Genomic DNA, 20,965 nt, shown 5'->3' with positions numbered 1-20,965 from the left:
GAATCGACAGGAATGACTTTCCTGTGTTTTTTCAGGAACAGCTTCTTCCCCGCTGTTATCAGGCTTCTGAACGGCCCTTCCATAAGCTAGGCTACTGTGCGATTCAACTCTACCCCATTGCGGACATTGGACTTTGTGTGTGGAACTGATGCGCTCCAATGCTGAGAACTATATTCTGCACTCTGTATCTCCCCCTTTGCTCCATCTGTTGTACTGGAGTTTGACTTGATTGCATTCATGAATCTGTGGAATTCTTTGCCACAGACGGCTGTGGAGGCCAAGTGAATGGATATTTTTAAGGCAGAGATAGATGGATTCTTGGGGAGAAGGCAGGAGAATGGGGTTAGGAGGGAGAGAACGATCAGCCATGATTGAATGGCGGAGTAGACTTGATGGGCCGAATGGCCTAATTCTGCTCCTATCCCTTATGACCCAATGATAGAAAGTAACTCAGCGGGTCAGGCAGCATCTGTGGAGAACATGGATAGATGACGTTTCACAGAGTGCTGGAGTAACTCAGCGTGTCAGGCAGCATCTGTGGAGAACATGGATAGATGACGTTTCACAGAGTGCTGGAGTAACTCAGCGGGTCAGGCACCATCTGTGGAGAACATGGATAGGTGACGTTTCACAGAGTGCTGGAGTAACTCAGCGGGTCAGGCAGCATCTGTGGAGAACATGGATAGGTGACGATTCGGAGTCAGAGGTCCCCAAGGTCTGTCCAGTGTGAAGAAGGGTCTCGACCCAAAACAACACCCATTCCTTCTCTCCAGGGATGCTGCCTGACCCGCTGAGTTACTCCGGTCTATCTTCAGACTACTGAAGCTCATGTTATAGGAGTAGAATTAGGCCATTCGGCCCATCGAGTCTACTGCGCCATTCAATCATGGCTGATCGCTGCCTCCGAATCCCATTTTCCTGCCTTCTCCCCAAAAAACCCTTGACAACCAAAGAATTTGTCCATCTCTGCCTTAAAAAATATCCAGACTTGGCCTCCACAGCCCTCTGTGGCAATGAGTTCCACAGATTCACCACCCTCTGACTAAATAAGTTCCCCCTCACCGCCTTGCTGCAAATTAGACCTATTGGCATTACATCCTGCCTTGCTCCATTGGTCAGGAGTGATTGATGGAGAAACTCAGCGGGTGCAGCAGCATCTATGGAGCGAAGGAAATAGGCAACGTTTCGGGCCGGTTTCGGCCCAAAACGTTGCCTATTTCCTTCGCTCCATAGATGCTGCTGCACCCGCTGAGTTTCTCCAACATTTTTGACTACCTCCGATTTTCCAGCATCTGCAGCTCTTTCTTAAACACGTCAGGAGTGCTTGATTCCTCATTGTCAGTCAATAATCACCGATAGACTGGAGTATTTGCTGCAGAGGCTGGTGGGCAGAGCACTGGTGGGCAGCTGGTAGCAGTGCCCTGGGGGTTGGGGAGTGGGCCCCTGTTCACTCTGCTGGGGGGGCAGAGTAGCACCTCTGTTTGACCACAGCTGAGGCCATGCAGGGGAACAACTCGGAGAGGAGTGAGATGGAAGCAGAGAAGAGGGGGGAAAAAAGGCACTACTAATGTCAATGAATTGTAAAAGCTGAAATGTAGCAACAGCAAAACCACGTGACAGCCAACGCACGCGCCAGCAGGTACGATTCCCCGACTCCATTCACACCGGTCCCAGCAAAGCCTGCGGAACGCACACATACGTACACACGGACACACGTACACAGACACACGTGCACACAAGTACAGCACTCAGTGAAACACACACAGGCACACACGCAGGCACCCACAGGGACAAGCACACAAATATACACACACACACACACACACAAATACACACACACACACACACACACAAATATACACACACACACACACAAATATACACACACACACACAAATATACACACACACATACACAGACACACACACACACAAATACACACACACACAAATATACACACACACACACAAATATACACACACACAAATACACAGACACACACACACAGATATGCATGCACAGGCACACACATGGATACATGCAGACACACACATACGGACACATACACACACACGTGGAGACACATACTGACACACACAGATGCTGACGCACACACGTGCGCAGTCAAGCACTCAGACACACATGGACCCGCACGCCGACACACATACACAGACACGCTCACACCGACACGTACGCATAGACTGATGCTGACACACACATACACGCATGTGGAGACACGCATTGACACACTAGCAGACACACACACGGACACGCACGCTGACACACACGCACGCTGACACACACGCATAGTCACGCTCTGTCCAGTCGCTGTCGTGGCAGCTCCGCGAAAACTGTGCCTATTTTTTAACTTGCATGTTCTTTTTCAATTTATTTCTAAGTTCTATCTCCCTAGTACTAACAAAGTATGGCAGGGAAACTCTCTTAAATCTAAACTCTAGCGCAAACGGAGACCTTTTAAACGCTGTACTTACCGATCCAGAGTGGCCAGCAGAGATCAACAGAGAGCGCCGCGGCAACAACAGTGGGAGCGTGGCTACAAGGAAAACCCGGAGAAAACATCGGGGTAAGCGGGGGGGGGATTCAGAATAGGCTGAGAGCCCAAGCCTTTCGTCCTCCTCTGCCCAGCATTCTTCTGGCGAACGTCCAGTCCCTGGAGAACAAGCTGGATGAGGGTCAGATTCCAGCAGGACATAAGGAACTGCAACATCCTCTGCCTTACTGAAACATGGCTGACCTCACTGATTCCGGATCAGGTAATCTGCCCAACCGAGTCCTTCACTGTCCACCGTGCTGACAGAACAGAAGCATCTGGGAAATCCAGGGGTGGAGGAGTCTGCTTCATGACCAATAACAACTGGTGCAACCCTGGAAATATCAAGATGCTTTCCCATTCCTGCTCGCACCTGACGATCTCGTGCCGCCCATTCTACCTTCCCCGGGAGTTTGGCTCAGTGATCGTCACAGCCGTCTACATTCCACCGCAGGCGGACACCGACGTGGCACTATCGGCCCTACACGATGTGCTATGTCGACATCAAGACAAGAACCCAGATGCGGCTATGGTGGTGGCTGGAGATTTTAATAAATCAAATCTCAAGAAGGTCATGCCCAACTTCTACCAACACATCACGTGTGCCACCAGGGGGGGAGAGAACATTGGACCACTGCTATACGCCGTTCCGGAAGGGCTACAAGGCCCTCCTCTAGGAAAATCTGACCACGCTGCCATTTTCCTGCTGCCGGAATATAAACAGAGGATAGTTCGGGAAGCGGTAGAGACGAGGGACGTAAAGCGGTGGTCCGACCAGTCAGAGGCCATGCTGCAAGATGCACTGAGCGATGTCGACTGGAATATGTTCCAAGCAAGTTCCAGTGACGTCAGTGAGTTCGCGGAAGCAGTCACGGACTTCAACGTAACAATAGCCGACAACATCGTCCCCACGGTAAGGGTAAGCACCTTTCCGAATCAAAAACCCTGGGTAGACATGTCCGCTCGTGTGGCCTTGAATGCTCGCACCGCTGCCTACAACTCGGGCCTGGCATCAGGAAACATGGACGTCTACAAGGCAGAGTCCTACCGACTGCGAAGGGCGGTGAAGGACGCAAAGAGAAGGTACAGAGACAAGATGGAGTCACAGATGGAGCAGCAGGACACCAGAAGCCTGTGGCAGGGGCTACGGACTGTAACCAACTACCGAAGCACCCCTCCCTCATCCGCAAGTGCCAGCACCTTCATAGCTGATGACCTGAACTCCTTCTACGCTCGTTTCGAGACGGGCAACATCACCCCAGGTTTGCCGACTAACGACAATACCGCCAGCGGGCTGGCTACCGAAGCTGAAGGGAGGAGTGTGCACACATTCTCGCTGTCCGAGCACGACGTGAGGAGGGCTCTGACACGGGTGAACACGAGGAAAGCTGCAGGCCCCGATGGCATCTCGGGGCGAGTACTCAAGTCCTGTGCTACGCAGCTAGCTCCGGTGCTCACTACAATATTCAACCTCTCCCTGGACAAGTCCGTGGTCCCTGCCTGCTTCAAAAAATCCATCATTGTACCGGTACCATTAAATGCCTCCCCAGCCTGTCTGAATGACTACCGTCCGGTGGCCCTTACCTCGGTAGTCATGAAATGCTTTGAGAGGCTGGTGAAGAAACACATCTGTGCCTTCCTCCCTCGGAACATGGACCCGTTGCAGTTCGCATACCGTCCGAACAGATCCACGGACGATGCGGTCTCCCAGGTCTTGCACACCGCTCTCTCCCATCTGGACAGCCAGAAGGGGGGCTGTGTGAGGATGCTGTTCATAGACTACAGTTCAGCCTTCAACACGATAGGCCCCACCAGACTGGCCGGGAAGCTACTGGAATTGGGGCTCAACACCTCCCTGTGTGCCTGGGTCCTGGACTTTCTCACCGCCAGGCCCCAGGTAGTCAAGATGGGAGGGAATACATCGGAAGTCTCTCACCCTGACCACAGGATCCCCCCAGGGTTGCGACCTCAGCCCCCTATTGTACTCCCTGTACACACATGACTGTGTGGCCAGGTTCAGCTCCAACTCTATAATCAAGTTTGCTGATGACACTGTGGTGGTGGGCCTGATCTCAGACAATGATGAGAAGGCCTACCGGGAGGTGGCTGATCTGGCACTCTGGTGTTAGGATAACAGCCTCCTCTTGAACATCAAAAAAACTAAGGAGCTGATCGTGGACATTAGGAGGGCACATCATCCGAGGACGTACACTCCATTGAGGATAAATGGGGATCCTGTGGATAGGGTGAGCTGTTTTAAATACCTGGGTCCACATCACAGAGGATCTGACATGGACATCACACGCTGCAGCACTGGTGAGTAAGGCAATGCAGAGCCTTTACCATCTCAGGCAATTGAGGAAATTCATAGTGTCTCCAGTCCTTCTACTCAGCGGCTGTGGAAAGCATCTTGTCTGGGAACATTACCATCTGGTTCGGCAATTGCTCTGCCCAGGACAAGAAGGCTCTGCAGTGAGTATTGCGTTCAGCCGAACGCACTATGGGAACTACACTCACCCCCCTGCAGGAACTATACATCAGAAGGTGCAAATCCAGAGCCAGCAAGATCATGGGAGACCCCTTCCACCCCAGCAACGGACTGTTCCAGCTGCTACAGTCAGGCAAACGCCTCTGTTGCCATGCTGTGAGAACGGAAAGGATGAGGAGTTTCTTCCCAGAGGCCATTAGGACACACACACACACACACACACTAATGCGCACACATAGACATGGATGCTGACACACACACACACACACAGACACACTTGGGCACAGACACACCCGCACATGCTAACACACACACGTGCACACACTCACGCTGACACACACGCAGACACTGTCAGGAATCTCGGCAGTGAGCGTTGGGAAAGAAAGAGAGAGAGAGAGAGAGAGAGAGAGAGCGCACAAGCGGGGGGTGGGTGGGGGGTGGTGGGGGGGGGGGCAGGCAGGCAGACAGGAAGAATGAAAGAAGCCGTACCCGTAACTGAATGTCCGTGGGCGGGTCCCGGCCGTCACGTCAGGAGGGGGGAGGTCGGCAATGGTTTCCAGCGAAGGATAGTGGGAGAGGTGATGGAAGCAGTGAGAGTGGGTGCAGGAGGAGGATGCGGTGGGCCCAAACACGTCGGAACAGGGGCACGAGTAGGAAAGGCTTCGCATACGGCGGAGAGATGCCCTGTTGCTCCACTGAAGTGATTCACAGCCCGGGCCAGCGTTAAACCCTTCTACCAACCTCTGTGATGGTGCCGTGTGCTGGCCCTCCACCTGGCGCTGGCGAACCGATGGGTGAGCACTGAGAGAGGCTGCGGGCGAGAGAGAGAGAGAGAGAGAGAGTTAGAGCCAGGGGAAGGTCCACCCGCCCGTCACCCCAGCCGCTGACCGCCCAGTGAGCAGCGCGGCCTGAGGGCTGGCCGGACTGACCACTGGGCAGCTGCAGGACACAGGACAGGGAGCTGCCAGCTGACCACACACACGCACACACGCACGCACGCACGCACGCACGCACGCACACACGCACACACACACACACACACACACACACACACACACACACACACAGTGCTGGAGGAACCTAGTGACTTGGAACAGCTTCTGTGGAAGCCACGGGGTCAACGGTTCCTGTCCGCACATTTCTTCAGCCAGCCCCTCCTCCTCTGCTGCCATTCCCACTGTCCGGCTGACATTCCCACTGACATTCCCGCTGACATTCCCACTGCCCGCCCCACTGTCGTTCCCACTGTCGGGCTCACATTCCCACTGCCATTCCCACAGTCCGGCTGACATTCCCACCGCCACTCCCACTGTCCGGCTGACATTGCCGCTGACATTCCCACTGTCGTTCCCACTGTCTGGCTGACATTCCCACTGCCATTCCCACAGTCCAGCTGACATTCCCACAGTCCGGCTAACATTCCCACTGACATTCCCACTGTCCGGCCAACATTCCCACTGCCATTCCCACTGTCCGGCTGCCATTCCCACTGTCGTTCCCACTGTCCGGCTCACATTCCCTTTGCTCTCCTGCTGTTTGACCAGTGTGAGGAGGGGTCCCGAGCTACACCGTTGCATGTCCGCCCGCTTCCACAGAGGCTGCCGGCCCCACTGGCTTTCTCCAGCACTGTGCGGCTGATTCAGGCTCGGGGGCACAGCTGGCAGGCTCCCCTCACACACCCTGGCGACCAGGGGCATGATCCCTGCTCTGGGCAAGGCTGGCAATGCCGGCGGGAGGCGGGAGCGGGGAGAAGGGGCTGTCGTCCCAGTGCCCATCCCTCCCACACACAACAAACCACAAGTGGCAGGAGCGACAGGCAAGGATTAGACGTGGCCCCATTTGTCCTGAAGTAGCAGCTGTTAACCACAAGGGGGGGTTAGACCAGACAGCGGCACCTTCACCTCGGCTCACGGGCTGGCCAAGGGTCACAGAGAGGGGGGGGGAGGGGGGGGGGGGGAGAAGTGGAGTGGGGAGGGGAGGGCGGGGGGGGGGGGGGGGGGGGGGGGGGGGGGGGGGGGGGGGGGGGGGGGGGGGGGAGAGGGGGGGGGGGGGGGAGGGGGGGGGAGGGGGAGGGGGGGGGAGAGAGAGAGGGGGCACAGAGGGGGAGGGGGGTGGGAGACGGGGGGAGACAGCCGGGGAGATGAGAGAGGAGGGAGAGGTGGGAGAGGAGGGGGGGTGAGAGAGGGGGGGAGAATGGGAGAGAGAGAGGAATGGATTAGAATGGGAGAGATGGATTGGGAGAGGAAAGGAGAGCGAGGGAGAGAGGGAGAGAGAAAGGAAGAGGGGGAGGAAAGAGAGGAGAGAGGAGGAGTTATGACAGAAGAGGGGCGGTGGGAGGAGAGGTAGGTGTCTCCAGGAGGGGGGGGTGAGAGGAGAGGGGTGAGGGGTGAGGCAGGAGGTGGTGAGGGAAGCTGACACATCCCAGAGCGGGGGGGGGGGGGGGGGGGGGGGGGGGGGGTAGGGGGGGTGTGTGTTGAGCGGTGGGATTAGCCTGTAATCCGGTAACCCGGCGACAGTGGTGGAGTTGCTGGGTAGTCAGCGACATGGGGGAAAGATGCTTTGTACCCGCTGTAGGCAGTGACCGAGGGTCCCTGTACCGACCCTCCCTCCCTCCTACCCCCTCCCCTCCTCGCTCCCTCTCTGCCACTGCTCCCCCCCCCCACCGCTACCCTCCCCGGCCCACTCGTGTGTGGGCTCGTGTGAAACAAACTGCCCCGGTGTCCAGATAGCAACCACAACGTTACAACTAGTGCCCTCCTCCAACCTACCCTGGCTTGTTCCATCCACACCTCTGACGGTTCGCTCCCTCAGTCTCCTAAACTCCAGGCAATGACACAGCTAGTGCATTAGCTGCAGCCTGTCCACCTCAAGCACAAGCCCACCCTTCATGTGGCCACCACTCCACACAAGGATCCACGTCTAGTCTGACCAGTGTCTGGTAAAGTCTAAAACATGCCTACAAGTCCTATCAGGGACACATGACAATAAACTCTCTTGAATCTTGCATCATGTCCCAGCCTGTGAAGGCAAGGGAGCCACATGCCTCCCTGTCCACCTTCTCGTTGTGTAATAAGGCTCACACAAAGTGATAAGAATCCAAAGTCCTTTATTAGCTACTCTGCAGAGGTAACCTCATCTCAGCATGCGTATGTAGTCTAAGAGCGAGAGAAAGCGTGCAAGAGAGAGAGTGAGAGAGTTCTCTAATAAGCCTGTGAGTGGAGTGACTCTAATCTACACCTCCACCTGTGTTGCCACTGTCAGCGAACAGTCCACCTGAATCCCACCATCTCTCTGTTCATCGACATTCCTTGCTGAGCTATCTTTACTAAGCATCTTGACTTGGAAAAGTGTATTGGCTTGTCCTTGCCACGACTAAACTCCACCTGCCGGCCGTTCCACCCTATCTCCACGCCGCTGTGGTTTTCCTCACCAACTCTCTCGTCACGTGCATGCTGAACGTGCCTGGTTAGTATTATGACAATAGACAATAGGTGCAGGAGTAGGCCATTCGGCCCTTTGAGCTAGCACCGCCATTCAATGTGATCATGGCTGATCATCCACAATCAGTACCCCGTTCCTGCCTTCTCCCCATATCCCCTGACTCCGTTATCTTTCAGAGCCCTATCTAACTCTCTCTTGAAAGCATCCAGAGAACTGGCCTCCACCGCCCTCTGAGGCAGAGAATTCCACAGACTCACAACTCTCTGTGAGAAAAAGAGTTTCCTTGTCTCCGTTCTAAATGGCTTACCCCTTATTCTTAAACTGTGGCCCCTGGTTCTGGACTCCCCCAACATCGGGAGCATGTTTCCTGCCTCCAGTGTGTCCAAGCCCTTAACAATCTTATATGTTTCAATAAGATCCCCTCTCATCCTAAACTCCAGAGTGTACAAACCCAGCTGCTCCATTCTCTCAGCATATGACAGTCCCGCCATCCCGGGAATTAACCTTGTAAACCTACGCTGCACTCCCTCAATAGCAAGAATGTCCTTCCTCAAATTAGGGGACCAAAACTGCACACAATACTCCAGGTGTGGTCTCACCAGGGCTCTGTACAACTGCAGAGTTATTCTTAAACTGTGACGCCTATTGTCTATTGAATGATGAGGAGGAGAGTTAGGTAGAGCTCTCAGGGCTAGCGGAGTGGAGAGATTCTGAGCTCGATTAGCCTGGACATCTGGTGTATTCCGTGAGCCATTCCCGGGCGTGAAGGGCTGGCGTCTGACCCATCTCTCCCTGTGGTCCCGGGCACTAGCTACAGCGGGTGAGGAAGCTCGGCATGCCCTGGTTTGGTGAGCAGGAGTGACGATTAGGGAACAAAAGGAGACATGTATATATGTAATGCCAAACCCGTGGAGCTCCATGTCGACAGACTGTCTATGGGTGTCCGGGAGCGGTCAGTAACTCTGTGATCCATTAACCATGCCATATCTGGTCCCAAACAATCCATGGAAAAAAACACCAACATGTTCACACAACACAGTCATTAGTTCATGAGTAGAATCAGGCCATTCGGCCCATCAAGTCTACTCCGCCATTCAATCCATCTTTCCCTCTCAACCCCATTCTCCTGCCTTCTCCCCATAACCCCTGACACCCGCACTAATCAAGATTCTGTCTATCTCTGCCTTAAAAAAAATCCACTGACTTGTGGCCTCCACAGCCGTCTGTGGCAACGAATTCCACAGATTGCCATAGAGGGAGTGCAGAGACGGTTCACCAGACTGATTCCTGGGATGTCAGGACTGTCTTATGAAGAAAGACTGGATAGACTTGGTTTATACTCTCTAGAATTTTGGAGATTGAGAGGGGATCTTATAGAAACTTACAAAATTCTTAAGGGGTTGGACAGGCTAGATGCAGGAAGATTGTTCCCGATGTTAGGGAAGTCCAGGACAAGGGGTCACAGCTTAAGGATAAGGGGGAAATCCTTTAAAACCGAGATGAGAAGAACTTTTTTCGCACAGAGAGTGGTGAATCTCTGGAACTCTCTGCCACAGAGGGTAGTTGAGGCCAGTTCATTGGCTATATTTAAGAGGGAGTTAGATGTGGCCCTTGTGGCTAAGGGGATCAGGGGGTATGGAGAGAAGGCAGGTACGGGATACTGCATTGGATGATCAGCCATGATCATATTGAATGGCGGTGCAGGCTCGAAGGGCCGAATGGCCTACTCCTGCACCTAATTTCTATGTTTCTATTCACCACCCTGACTAAATAAATTTCTCCTCATCTCCTTCCTAAAGGAACGTCCTTTAATTCTGAGGCTGTGAGTCCTAGACTCTCCAACTAGTGGAAACATCCTCTCCACATCCACTCTATCCAGGCCTTTCACTATTCTGTACGTTTCAATGAGGTCCCCCCCTCATTCTTCTAAGCTCCAGCGAGTACAGTCCCAGTGCCGACAAACACTCATCATAGGTTAACCCACTCATTGCTGCAATAATTCTGGTAAACCTCCTGTGGACCCTCTCCAGAGCCAGCACATGCCGTGCAAGTCAACCCAGCATGGCACGCTGCCCCCTAGACAAGCCACACGCAGAAACACAGCACACTAGCCTAGCTCAATAACTTAGACAAAAATGCTGGAGAGACTCAGCGGGTGAGGAGGCATCTATGGAGCGAAGGAATAGTTGACATTTCAGGTCGAGACCCTTCTTCAGACTGATGTGGGATGCGGGGGGTGGGAAGAAGAAAGGAAGAGGCGGAGACAGTGGGCTGTGGGAGAGCTGAGAAGGGGAGGGGAAGGAGGGAGAAAGCAAGGACTACCTGAATTTGGAGAAGTCAATGTTCATACCGCTGGGGTGTAAACTACCCAAGCAAAATATGAGGTGCTGCTCCTCCAATTTACGGTGGGCCTCACTCTGGCCATGGAGGAGGCCCAGGACAGAAAGGTCGGTTTCGGAATGGGAGGGGGAGTTGAAGTACTGAGCAGGTTGGCTAATGCAAACCGAGCGGAGGTGTTGGGTGAATGGATGAACCTCTGCCGCACCTGGAAAGATTGAGCAGTCTCACCCATTTCTCCAGCATTTTTGTCTACCATCGGTTTTTCCAGCATCTGCAGTTCGGTCTTAAACAGCTCAGTAACTTGGTCACTGGGCACAAGGATCAGGACTGAGACAGGCATCTATCTCATCATTTAATGTGTCAATGAAAGCAGAACATTATTGCTTCACCCGCCCCAGTATTGACACTATCAACATAGCTCAATCTGATAAAGAGTCACATCGCATGGAAGCAGACCCTTCAGCCCAACTCGACCCTGCTAACCAAAATGCCCCATCTACACAATCTGCCCGTGTTGGTCCCATATCCCTCTAAACATTACCTATCCATGTTGGCAATAGACAATAGGTGCAGGAGTAGGGCATTCGGCCCTTCGAGCCAGCACCGCCATTCAATGTGATCATGGCTGATCATCCCCAATCAGTACCCCGTTCCTGCCTTCCCCCCATATCCCCTGACTCCGCTATCTTTAAGAGCCCTGTCTAGCTCTCTCTTGAAAGTATCCAGAGAACCGGCCATGTACCTGTCCAAATGTCTTTGACATGTCGTTATATAGTACCTGTGTCAATCATCTCCTCTGTCAACTCATTCAATATAACTACGTCAAGACCCCCCCCCCGAGTTGAAAATCTGCCCCTCTGGTTCCAATTAAATCTTTCCCCTCTCATGTATAACCTCGGCCCTCCGGTTCTTGAACCCTTACCCAGGCAAAGACACTGTGTATTCACCCAATCTATTCCTCTCATGGTTTTATACACCTCTATAAGATCACCCCTCATCCTCCTGCGTCCAAGGCCCAGCCTCACTTTCTCTCTCTGTAGCTCAGGCCCTCGAGTCCTGGCACCATCCTTGTAAATGTTTAGTTTAGTTTAGCGATACAGCGCGGAAACAGGCCCTTCGGCCCAAAAGTCCGTGCCGACCAGCGACCCCCCCCCCCCCCCCCCCCGTACACTAACCTACACACACTAGGGACAATTTGCATCTATACCAAGCCAATTAATTTGCAAACCTGTACGTCTTTGGAGCGTGGGAGGAAACCAACACGGTCACGGGGAGAACGTACAAACTCCACACAGACAGCACCCGTAGTCAGGATCAACTGTGCAGCAGCAACTCTACCGCCGCGCCACCCAATTCTCTACATGCTTCCAGCCTAACGGCATCTTTAATGTCCTGAGACTGTGGGGATTGGCAAAATGAAGGCAGCTATTGATTTGTGGAAATGAAGGAGAATGGTGACTTACATTGGAGGGTGACGGGAGTCACCAGTTCCTCCTCCATATCATCCAGGTCATCGGTGAGGATGAAGTGTGTCGGCGTGGATCGGGATTGTCCAAGCCAGCTTGGATCCATGTTCAGCACGGCGTGGAGCGCACTGATCCCGGGGTTGTTCACGATCTGGAACTTACACAGCATCTCCACTTGCTGCCAGCGGTGGAGCCGTTCCCGCAGGGCCGCTGTCACCTCACTCAGCGACTGTCTGTGATAGAGAGAGAGGGGCAGCTGGTCATGGGTGCCCCCCGCACACCCACACCTCCCCACCACCCACACCTCCCCCACCCCCACCCCCCACCCCCACAGAGCCACCGTTACCTCCCTCAGCGACTGTCTGTGATAGAGAGAGGGGGCAGCTGGTCATGGGGTGCATATACACTGGCACCCAGCCACACCTCCCCACCCCCACCCCCCGCACCCCACAGAGCCACCGTCACCTCACTCAGCGACTGTCTGTGATAGAGAGAGAGGGGCAGCTGGTCATGGGGTGCATATACACTGGCACCCCCATCACCCTCCCCACCACCCCACAGAGCCCACCCCCACCCCACAGAGCCCACCGTTACCTCACTCGCGCGGACTGTCTGTGATAGAGAGAGGGGGGCAGCTGGTCATGGGGTGCATATACCCCCGCACCCCCCACACCATCCCCACCGCCCACACACCTCCCCACCCCCCCCCGCACCCCACAGAGCCACCGTTACCTCCACTGTCTTGATAGATAGAGGGGGGCAGCTGGTCATGGGGTGCATATACCCCCGCACACCCACACCTCCCCACCCCCCACCCCCACCCCACAGAGCCACCGTCACTCACTCAGCGACTGTCTGTGATAGAGAGAGACAGCTCACCATGGGGTCCATATACCCCCGCACCCCAACCCCCCCCCCCCCCACCCCCGCGGGCCATCACCTCACCCAGTGGTAAGGCCGCTCACACCCCCCCCACCCCCCCCCCCCCCCCCCCCCCCCACCCCCGTAACACGCCTGCCCAGGGAGGTCCCCACAGACCTATCCCCCTCCACCCCGTGCCATTCCACCCCCTCCTCCTACCCGGCCCCCAGAAGCTGCAGAAACCCCTTACACACAATCGCCCGATCCCAGGCCATCCCCATACCCAACCCCAGGGCTGGTTCAACCCCATTCTCGTGCCTTCTCCCCACAACTCCTGACACCCGTACTAATCAAGAATCTATCTATCTCTGCCTTAAAAATATCCACTGACTCGGCCTCCACAGCCGTCTGTGGCAAAGAATTCCACAGATTCACCACCCACTGACTAAAGAAATTCCTCCTCTTCTCCTCCCTAAAGGAACGTCCTTTAATTCTGAGGCTCCAGTGGAAACATTCTCTCCACATCCACTCTATCCAAGCCTTTCGCTATTCTGTACGTTTCAATGAGGTCCCCCCCCCCTCATCCTTCTAAACTCCAGTGAGTACAGGCCCAGGGTCGACAAACGCTCATCAGAGGTTAACCCACTCATTCCTGGGGCCATTCTGGTAAACCTCCTCTGGACCCTCTCCACAGACCCAGCACCTCCTTCCTCGGGTGTGGGGCCCACAAGTGCCGCTTTAAATCTGCTCGGTGCTTACTTTGCGGCGAGGATTTTGTGATCGACGTCGTCCAGTGAGGAGCTGTGCGCTACGTGGAATGTCCCAAACAAGGTGTTCCTCTTTTTCTTGATCTTCTCTGCCTGTAGATGGGGAACGAGACAGAGGTGTTTTAGTATCACCAGAACCCCAGCAATTCATTAATTACTTGGAGCAGCACAACTGGTCTCTAAACACAATGATAAACACCAACAAACTTCAGTATATATATATATATACATATACCCCCAAGTCTATGTAGCTCAGAGCCTATTTGGAAGTTGTCTTATGGATGCTGACCATGGGTGTGTCCAGGGTGCTATTCCTTATATGGAGGACGCCTGTGCGTGACTTTGTTTAACGTTGGGGAGACTGGTGCACAGACAGCAACCCCACAGTCCTTGACAGATCTGGGTCAGGATCCAGTGGCATGGAGTCCAAGACGACCGGAGACCCTTTTCTGCTACAGGACAGGTAGCGTCTCTGGAGAGAAGGAATGGGCGACGTTTTGGGTCGAGACCCTTCATCAGACTATGATCATGTCATTGTAATCCAATAATTGTGATCATGTACTGTCTTTCCGCTGATTGTTAGCAAGCACCAAAAGCTTTTCACTGTACCTCGGTACACGTGACGATAAACTAAACAGATTGTTTTGTTTGTATATTAATCCATAGTTATGGAGTTATTCTGGAGAAAAGAACCAGGTGACATTTCAGGTCGGAACCCTTACGACCGGAAACGTCACCTATCCATGTTCTCCACAGATGCTGCCTGACCCGCTGAGTTACTCCAGCACTCTGTGAAACGTCACCTATCCAATTGATTTGTGCGCGTGTCAGAGGTTATGGGGACACGGCAGGAGAAAGGGGTTAGGAGGGAGAGATAGATCAGTAATGATTGAATGGCGGAGTAGACGTGATGGGCCGAATGGCCTAATTCTACTCCTATCATTTATGACCTTATGACATGATCTAGACAGACAGGTGGGCAAGACATTGAATATAGCCAGAGTCACACAGCATGGACACTAGCCCTTCGGCCCATGCTACCCATATCAGCCCAGATTGAATGGTGGAGTAGACGATGGGGCGAATGGCCTGGATGTGCTGCTGTCATCCATGGGCATGAAGACTGGGGTGGAAGATTGCAACCTTCACTGGTTCGACTAATGCAATCAACTCGACGAGCACAAACGGAAGATCAAATAGAACAAGTTGTCCAACAAGTTTAGGCTGTGCACGCCACACGATAGAAGAAGAAGCATGAAGACTCACCCCTTCCTTGGCAATATAGAGCTGCCGCTCGGCACTCTGCTTCTTGATGTTGTAGTACTGGACTTCCACCTCGTGTGTGAGCTGCAGCCACTTCTGCAGGCTGTCGGGCGGCGACCAGCTGCCCCGTGACTCCAGCTCCTTCTCCGCCTTCTTCAGCGCCATGCGGACCTGAGGGAGACAGCTCACTGTTTCATTTCCCAGCGTCTGTCTGTCTGTGTGTCGTGCTGCCCCACTCCCTGGTCCCAGACGCTCCCCCCGCTCCACACCCTCGCCCTCCACCACCCACCCACCCACCCACGCAAAGCACCCGAGGCTGGGGGGAACACAGCGGCTCCGGCAGCCTCTATGGAGGGAGGGAACAGATAGAAACATAGAAAATAGGTGCAGGAGGAGGCCATTCGGCCCTTCGAGCCAGCACCGCCATTCAATGTGATCATGGATGATCATCCAACTCAGTATCCTGTACCTGCTTTCTCTCCATACCCCCTGATCCCTTCAGCCACAAGGGCCACATCTGACTCCCTCTTAAATATAGCCAATGAACTGGCCTCAACTATTTTCTGTGGCAGAGAATTCCACAGATTCACCACTCTCTGTGTGAAAATTTATTTTCTCATCTCGGTCCTAAAAGATTTCCCCCTTATCCTTAAACTGTGACCCCTTGTTCTGGACTTCCCCAACATCGGGAACAATCTTCCTGCATCTAGCCTGTCCAACCCCTTAAGAATTTTGTAAGTTTCTATAAGGTTCCCCCCTCAACCTTCTAAATTCCAGCGAGTACAAGCCGAGTCCATCCAGTCTTTCTTCATTTGAAAGTCCTGCCATCCCAGGAATCAGTCTGGTGAACCTTCTCTGTACTCCCTGTATGGCAAGAATGTCTTTCCTCAGATTAGGAGACCAAAACTGTACGCAATACTCCAGGTGTGGTCTCACCAAGACCCTGTACAACTGCAGATGTCCGCTCAGGACCCTTCCTCAAGCACTGTGTATGGTCCCTCACTACTCTGCCATCTTGTTTGTGGTGTGTTCAAGAGCTGGGTCCTTGCCCCCCTACCCCCGTCTCTCTGCCTCACCCCCACGTCCTCCCCTTGCCCACTTCCTATCACCCCCTCCTCCCCCCCATCACCCCCCCTCCTCCCCCCATCACCCCCCCCCCCTCCTCCCCCATCACCCGCCCTCCTCCCCACATCACCCCCCTCCTGCCCCATCACCCCCTCCTCCCCACATCACCCCCCTCCCCCCATCACCCCCCTCCACCCACATCACCCCCACCTGCACCCCCCTCCTGCCCCACCACTCACCCCCCTCCTCCCCACTCACCCCCCCTCCTCCCCCATCACCCCCTCCGCCCCACCAATCCCCCCCTCCTGCCCCATCCCCCTAGCCCCCCCTCCCCCCATCACCCCCTCCTCCCCCATCACCCCCCCCCCTCCCCCCACATCCCCCCCTCCTCCCCCATCACCCCCTCCTCCCCACATCACCCCCTCCTGCCCATCACCCCCTCCTCCCCACATCACCCCCCTCCTCCCCCATCACCCCCTCCTCCCCACATCACCCCCTCCTCCCCCATCACCCCCTCCTCCCCACATCACCCCTCCTCCCCTCCCCCCATCACCCCCTCCTCCCCACATCCCACCCCCTCCTCCCCCATCATCCCCCCTCCTCCCCCCCCCATCCACCCCCCCTCCCCACATCTTCCCCCCCCTCCTCCCCCATCACCCCTCCTCCCCCTCCTCTCCCCCCCTCCCTCCCCCCCTCACCCCATCCTCCCCCTCCTCCCCCCCATCACCCCCTCCTCCCCACACACCCCCTCCTCCCCCATCTCCCCCTCCTCCCCCATCCTCCCCCCTCCCTCCCCCATCTCACCCCCTCCCTCCCCCCACATCTTCTTACCCTCCTCCCCCATCCTCCCCACCTCCCCCCCCTCCTCCCCCCCCTCCCCCATCTACCTCCTCCCCCCCTCCCCCCTGCTCCCCCCATCCCCCCCTCCTCCCCACATCTCCCCCTTCTCCCCCCCCCTCCTTCCTATCCCCCCTCCTCCCCCATCACCCCTCCTCCCCACATCCTCCCCCCTCCTCCCCACAGATCCCCCCGCCCCCATTACCCCTCCCCACCTCCCCCCACTCTCCCCCCCCCCCTTTTCCCCCATCCCCCCTCCCCGCATTCTCCCATCATACCCCACCTCCCCACATCTCCCCCCGCCTCCCCATCCCCCCTCTTTCCCCCATCACCCCCTCCTCCCCCATCACCCCCTCCCTTCTCCCCTCACATCTCCCCCTCCCCCCCTTCGACCCCTCCTCCTCCTCCCTCTCCCTCTCCTCAACCACCCTCCCCTCCCCCATCTCCCCCCTCCCCCCTCCTCCCCCCCTCCTCCCCACTTTATCTCCCCCCGCCTCTTTCCCCCTCCCTTTACCCCACCCTCCTCCCCCCCCTCTACCCCCTCCTCTCCCCATCACCCCCCCTCCTCCCCATCTCCCCCTCCTCCCCACCATCACCCCCCTCCTTTTCCCATTCACCCCCCCTCCCCCTCTCAGCACCCCCCCCCCCTCCCACCCCACACCCCACCCCCCCCTCCCCCCCCCCCACCTGACTCCGCCCCACATCACCCCCCTCCTCCCCCTTCTCCCCCCCACCCCTCCCCACATCTCCCCCTCTCCTCCCATTCCATCGTCCCCCCTCCTCCCCCATCTTCCCCCCTCCGGCCACATCACCCCCTCCCCCCCCAGCACCCCCCCTCCCCCCCATCCTCCCCCCCCCATCACCCCCCCCCTGCCCCATCCCCCTCCGACCTCCTCCCCCCATTCACCCCCGCTCCTCTTCCCATTACCCCCCCCCTCTCCCCTATTCCCCCTTCCTGCCCCATCACCACACCCCCCTCACCCCTCTCCTCCCCCCCATCACCTCCCTCCTGCCCCACAAATCACACCCCGCCTGAACCCCCGCCTCCCCCCCGATCACCCCCCCGGGGCTCTCCTCTCTATTCCCCATCCTCCGTCCTCTCCACTTCACCTCCTCTCCATTCTCCTCACCACTCCCCCCCCCCAGCACCCCCCCCCCCCCCCCGGATTGTCCTCTGTCTGCGTTGCCCCTCCCCTCCCCTCCCCCCCCGCACCCCAGTGGTGGTCCCCTGGCTGTCACCCCTTACCCCTACATTCCCCACCCCTCCCCAGTGCCGGTCTCTGTCTCCGCCCTCCCCGGGGCTGGTCTCTACCCCTCCCCCCTTGTGGCCCGTCTCTCTCTCCCCCCCGTTGTCCCCGCCAGCCAGTACCTGGTCCTAGTGAAACGTACAACTCCCACCTGTTCCAACTCCTCCTCGGCGTATTTCTGTCGGCTCAGCTGGTTGACGGTCCCCTCGCGGAGCTCCCGCAGCCGCTGGGCCTCCTGCTTGGCCGCATTGATCTCGTCCCGCAGCTTCTGCTCCAGGTTCACCTTCTCCACCTCCACCGAGCGGTGCTCCTCCTGTGCCTTCAGCAGCCTGCCGGGGGGGGGGGTCAGTGTCAGGGTGATACTGGGGTACAGCACACACGAGCGACACCCGGCCCACACTCACACTGATAGCAGCCGAGCATGGGCGTGGGGTTTGGGGCGGTGGCACCAGGGGCAGTGGCAGCAACGTTACACAGACTGTCCCCTGACTGGCAGCAGCCGGTGGGAGAGAGAGTAGCAGGGGGCACAGTGTGGTACAGCACCCACTGTCTCCCCTCTCACACGGACAACAGCTGGCCAGGGCGAGCGTCAGTGCCGCAGCACCCTGGGGTGCCAGGCTGCGGGTGGGTGTGAGCACACTGGGGTGGGATCTCACTTCTCCTGCAGGTCATGCAGGTTCTGCTCAGCCTTCTGCAGCCCCTCCAGGTCCATCATCCACTTCATGTGCTCCTGGGGTGCCAGGCTGCGGGCGGGTGTGAGCACCCTGGGGTGCCAGGCTGCGGGGGGGTGTGAGCACCCTGGGGTGCCAGGCTGCGGGCGGGTGTGAGCACCCTGGGGTGCCAGGCTGTGGGTGGGTGCCAGAGCACCCTGGGGTGCCAGGCTGTGGGTGGGCGTGAGCACCCTGGGGTGCCAGGCTGCGGGTGGGTGTGAGCACCCTGGGGTGCCAGGCTGCGGGGTGGGTGTGAGCACCCTGGGGTGCCAGGCTGCGGGTGGGTGTGAGCACCCTGGGGTGCCAGACTGCGGGTGGGTGTGGGCACCCTGGGGTGCCAGACTGCGGGTGGGTGTGGGCACCCTGGGGTGCCAGACTGCGGGTGGGTGCGAGCACCCCGGGGTGCCAGGCTGCGGGTGGGTGTGAGCACCCTGGGGTGCCAGGCGTGGGGTGGGTGTGAGCACCCTGGGGTGCCAGGCGTGGGGTGGGTGTGAGCACCCTGGGGTGCCAGGCTGCGGGTGGGTGTGAGCACCCTGGGGTGCCAGGCTGCGGGTGGGTGTGAGCACCCTGGGGTGCCAGACTGCGGGTGGGTGTGGGCACCCTGGGGTGCCAGGCTGCGGGTGGGTGTGAGCACCCTGGGGTGCCAGGCTGCGGGTGGGTGTGAGCACCCTGGGGTGCCAGGCTGCGGGTGGGTGTGAGCATCCTGGGGTGCCAGGCTGCGGGTGGGTGTGAGCACCCAGGGGTGGGCTCTCACCTCTCCTGCAGGTCGTGCAGGCTCTGCTCAGCCTTCTGCAGCCCCTCCAGGTCCTTCATCATCCGCTTCATGTGCTCCTTGGAGTAGCGGTTCTGGATGTAGGCAAACCAGCAGCCACCCACACCAATCACAATGGACACCACCAGCATGAAGTCCTTCAGGTGGTTGTGGCGGGTCACTGCAACACACACACACACAGAGAGACAGTCAGCACACAGGCAGGGAGGGGAGAGGAGGGGTGGAGGGGGATGTGAGGGGAGGGAAGGAGAGGGGAGGGTGGGAAAGGAAGGAGGGGATTGGTGGGGAGGGGGAGGAGGAGGAGGGAGGGGGAGATAGCACAGCAGGCACTAACTACCCCCACAGATAGCGGAGTCAGGGGTTATGGGGAGAAGGCAAGAACCGGTTACTGATTGGGGATGATCAGCCATGATCACATTGGATGGCGGTGCTGGCTTGAAGGGCCGAATGGCCTACTCCTGCACCTGCTGTCTATTGGGAGAGGAGGGGGGAGTGGAGGAGGGGTGAGGAGGAGGGGAGAAGAGTGGAGGGGAGGAGAGGGGATGGGTGGAGAGGGGATGGGGCGGGGATGGGATGGGAGGAGAGGGGATGGGAGGAGAGGGAAAAGGGGGAGTGGGAAAGAAAGGGGAGGGAAGGGGAAGGGAGGGAGGGGGAGAGGAGAGGAGAGGGGAGGAAAGGTAAAGAGGAGGGGTGGGGTGGAAGGCATGGAGATGTATACCGAATCTGCAGAGACACGTGGAGCAGAGAGGATCAGACAGTCACTGACATCAATGCCAAAGCCAGGATGTACGATGGCCAATTGGCTTCTGTAAATGATAAATGGTCCCATGTGTGTAGGATAATGCTGGTCGGCTTGGACTCCATCGGCCATAAGTTTAGAAATACAGTTCGGGATCAGGCCCTTCGGCCCACCAAGTCCGCACTGACCTGTGATCCCCGTACACTCGCACTGCCCTACACCGAATAAGGACAATTTACAATTTTACCAAAGCCAATTAACCTACAAACCTGCACGTCTTTGGAGTGCGGGAGGAAATCAAAGATATTGGAGAATATCAGGCAGGTCACGGGGAGAACGTGCAAACTCCGTACAGACAGCACCCGCAGTCAGGATGGAACCCGGGTCTCTGGCGCTGTGAGGCAGCAACTCTACCGCT

At 56.9% G+C, this 20,965-nt stretch overlaps 1 protein-coding gene across 4 annotated transcripts in view; it reads right to left on the bottom strand.

The window, feature by feature from the left end:
• Positions 1–20,965, bottom strand: part of stim1b (stromal interaction molecule 1b) — a 111,525-nt gene that overhangs the window by 1,538 nt on the left and 89,022 nt on the right. Inside the window, exons 6-12 of one of the 4 annotated variants that reach the window (XM_055637433.1) lie at positions 19,791–19,968; positions 18,469–18,655; positions 15,181–15,348; positions 13,907–14,007; positions 12,284–12,519; positions 9,387–9,467; positions 5,781–5,850 (exon numbers count right to left, since the gene is read on the bottom strand). In XM_055637433.1, coding sequence (XP_055493408.1) covers positions 5,781–5,850; positions 9,387–9,467; positions 12,284–12,519; positions 13,907–14,007; positions 15,181–15,348; positions 18,469–18,655; positions 19,791–19,968 — 1,021 coding nt within the window. The remainder of the gene's footprint in view (positions 1–5,780; positions 5,851–9,386; positions 9,468–12,283; positions 12,520–13,906; positions 14,008–15,180; positions 15,349–18,468; positions 18,656–19,790; positions 19,969–20,965) is intronic. The other 3 variants (XM_055637434.1, XM_055637435.1, XM_055637436.1) reach the window with 3 other exon arrangements.

This window comes from Leucoraja erinacea, chromosome 6 (genome assembly GCF_028641065.1).
Source record: "Leucoraja erinacea ecotype New England chromosome 6, Leri_hhj_1, whole genome shotgun sequence".
In the NCBI taxonomy this organism is placed as follows: Eukaryota; Metazoa; Chordata; class Chondrichthyes; order Rajiformes; family Rajidae; genus Leucoraja; species Leucoraja erinaceus.
The sequence above is the reverse complement of the archived record's forward strand: the minus strand, read 5'-3'. Positions and strand labels throughout refer to the sequence as shown.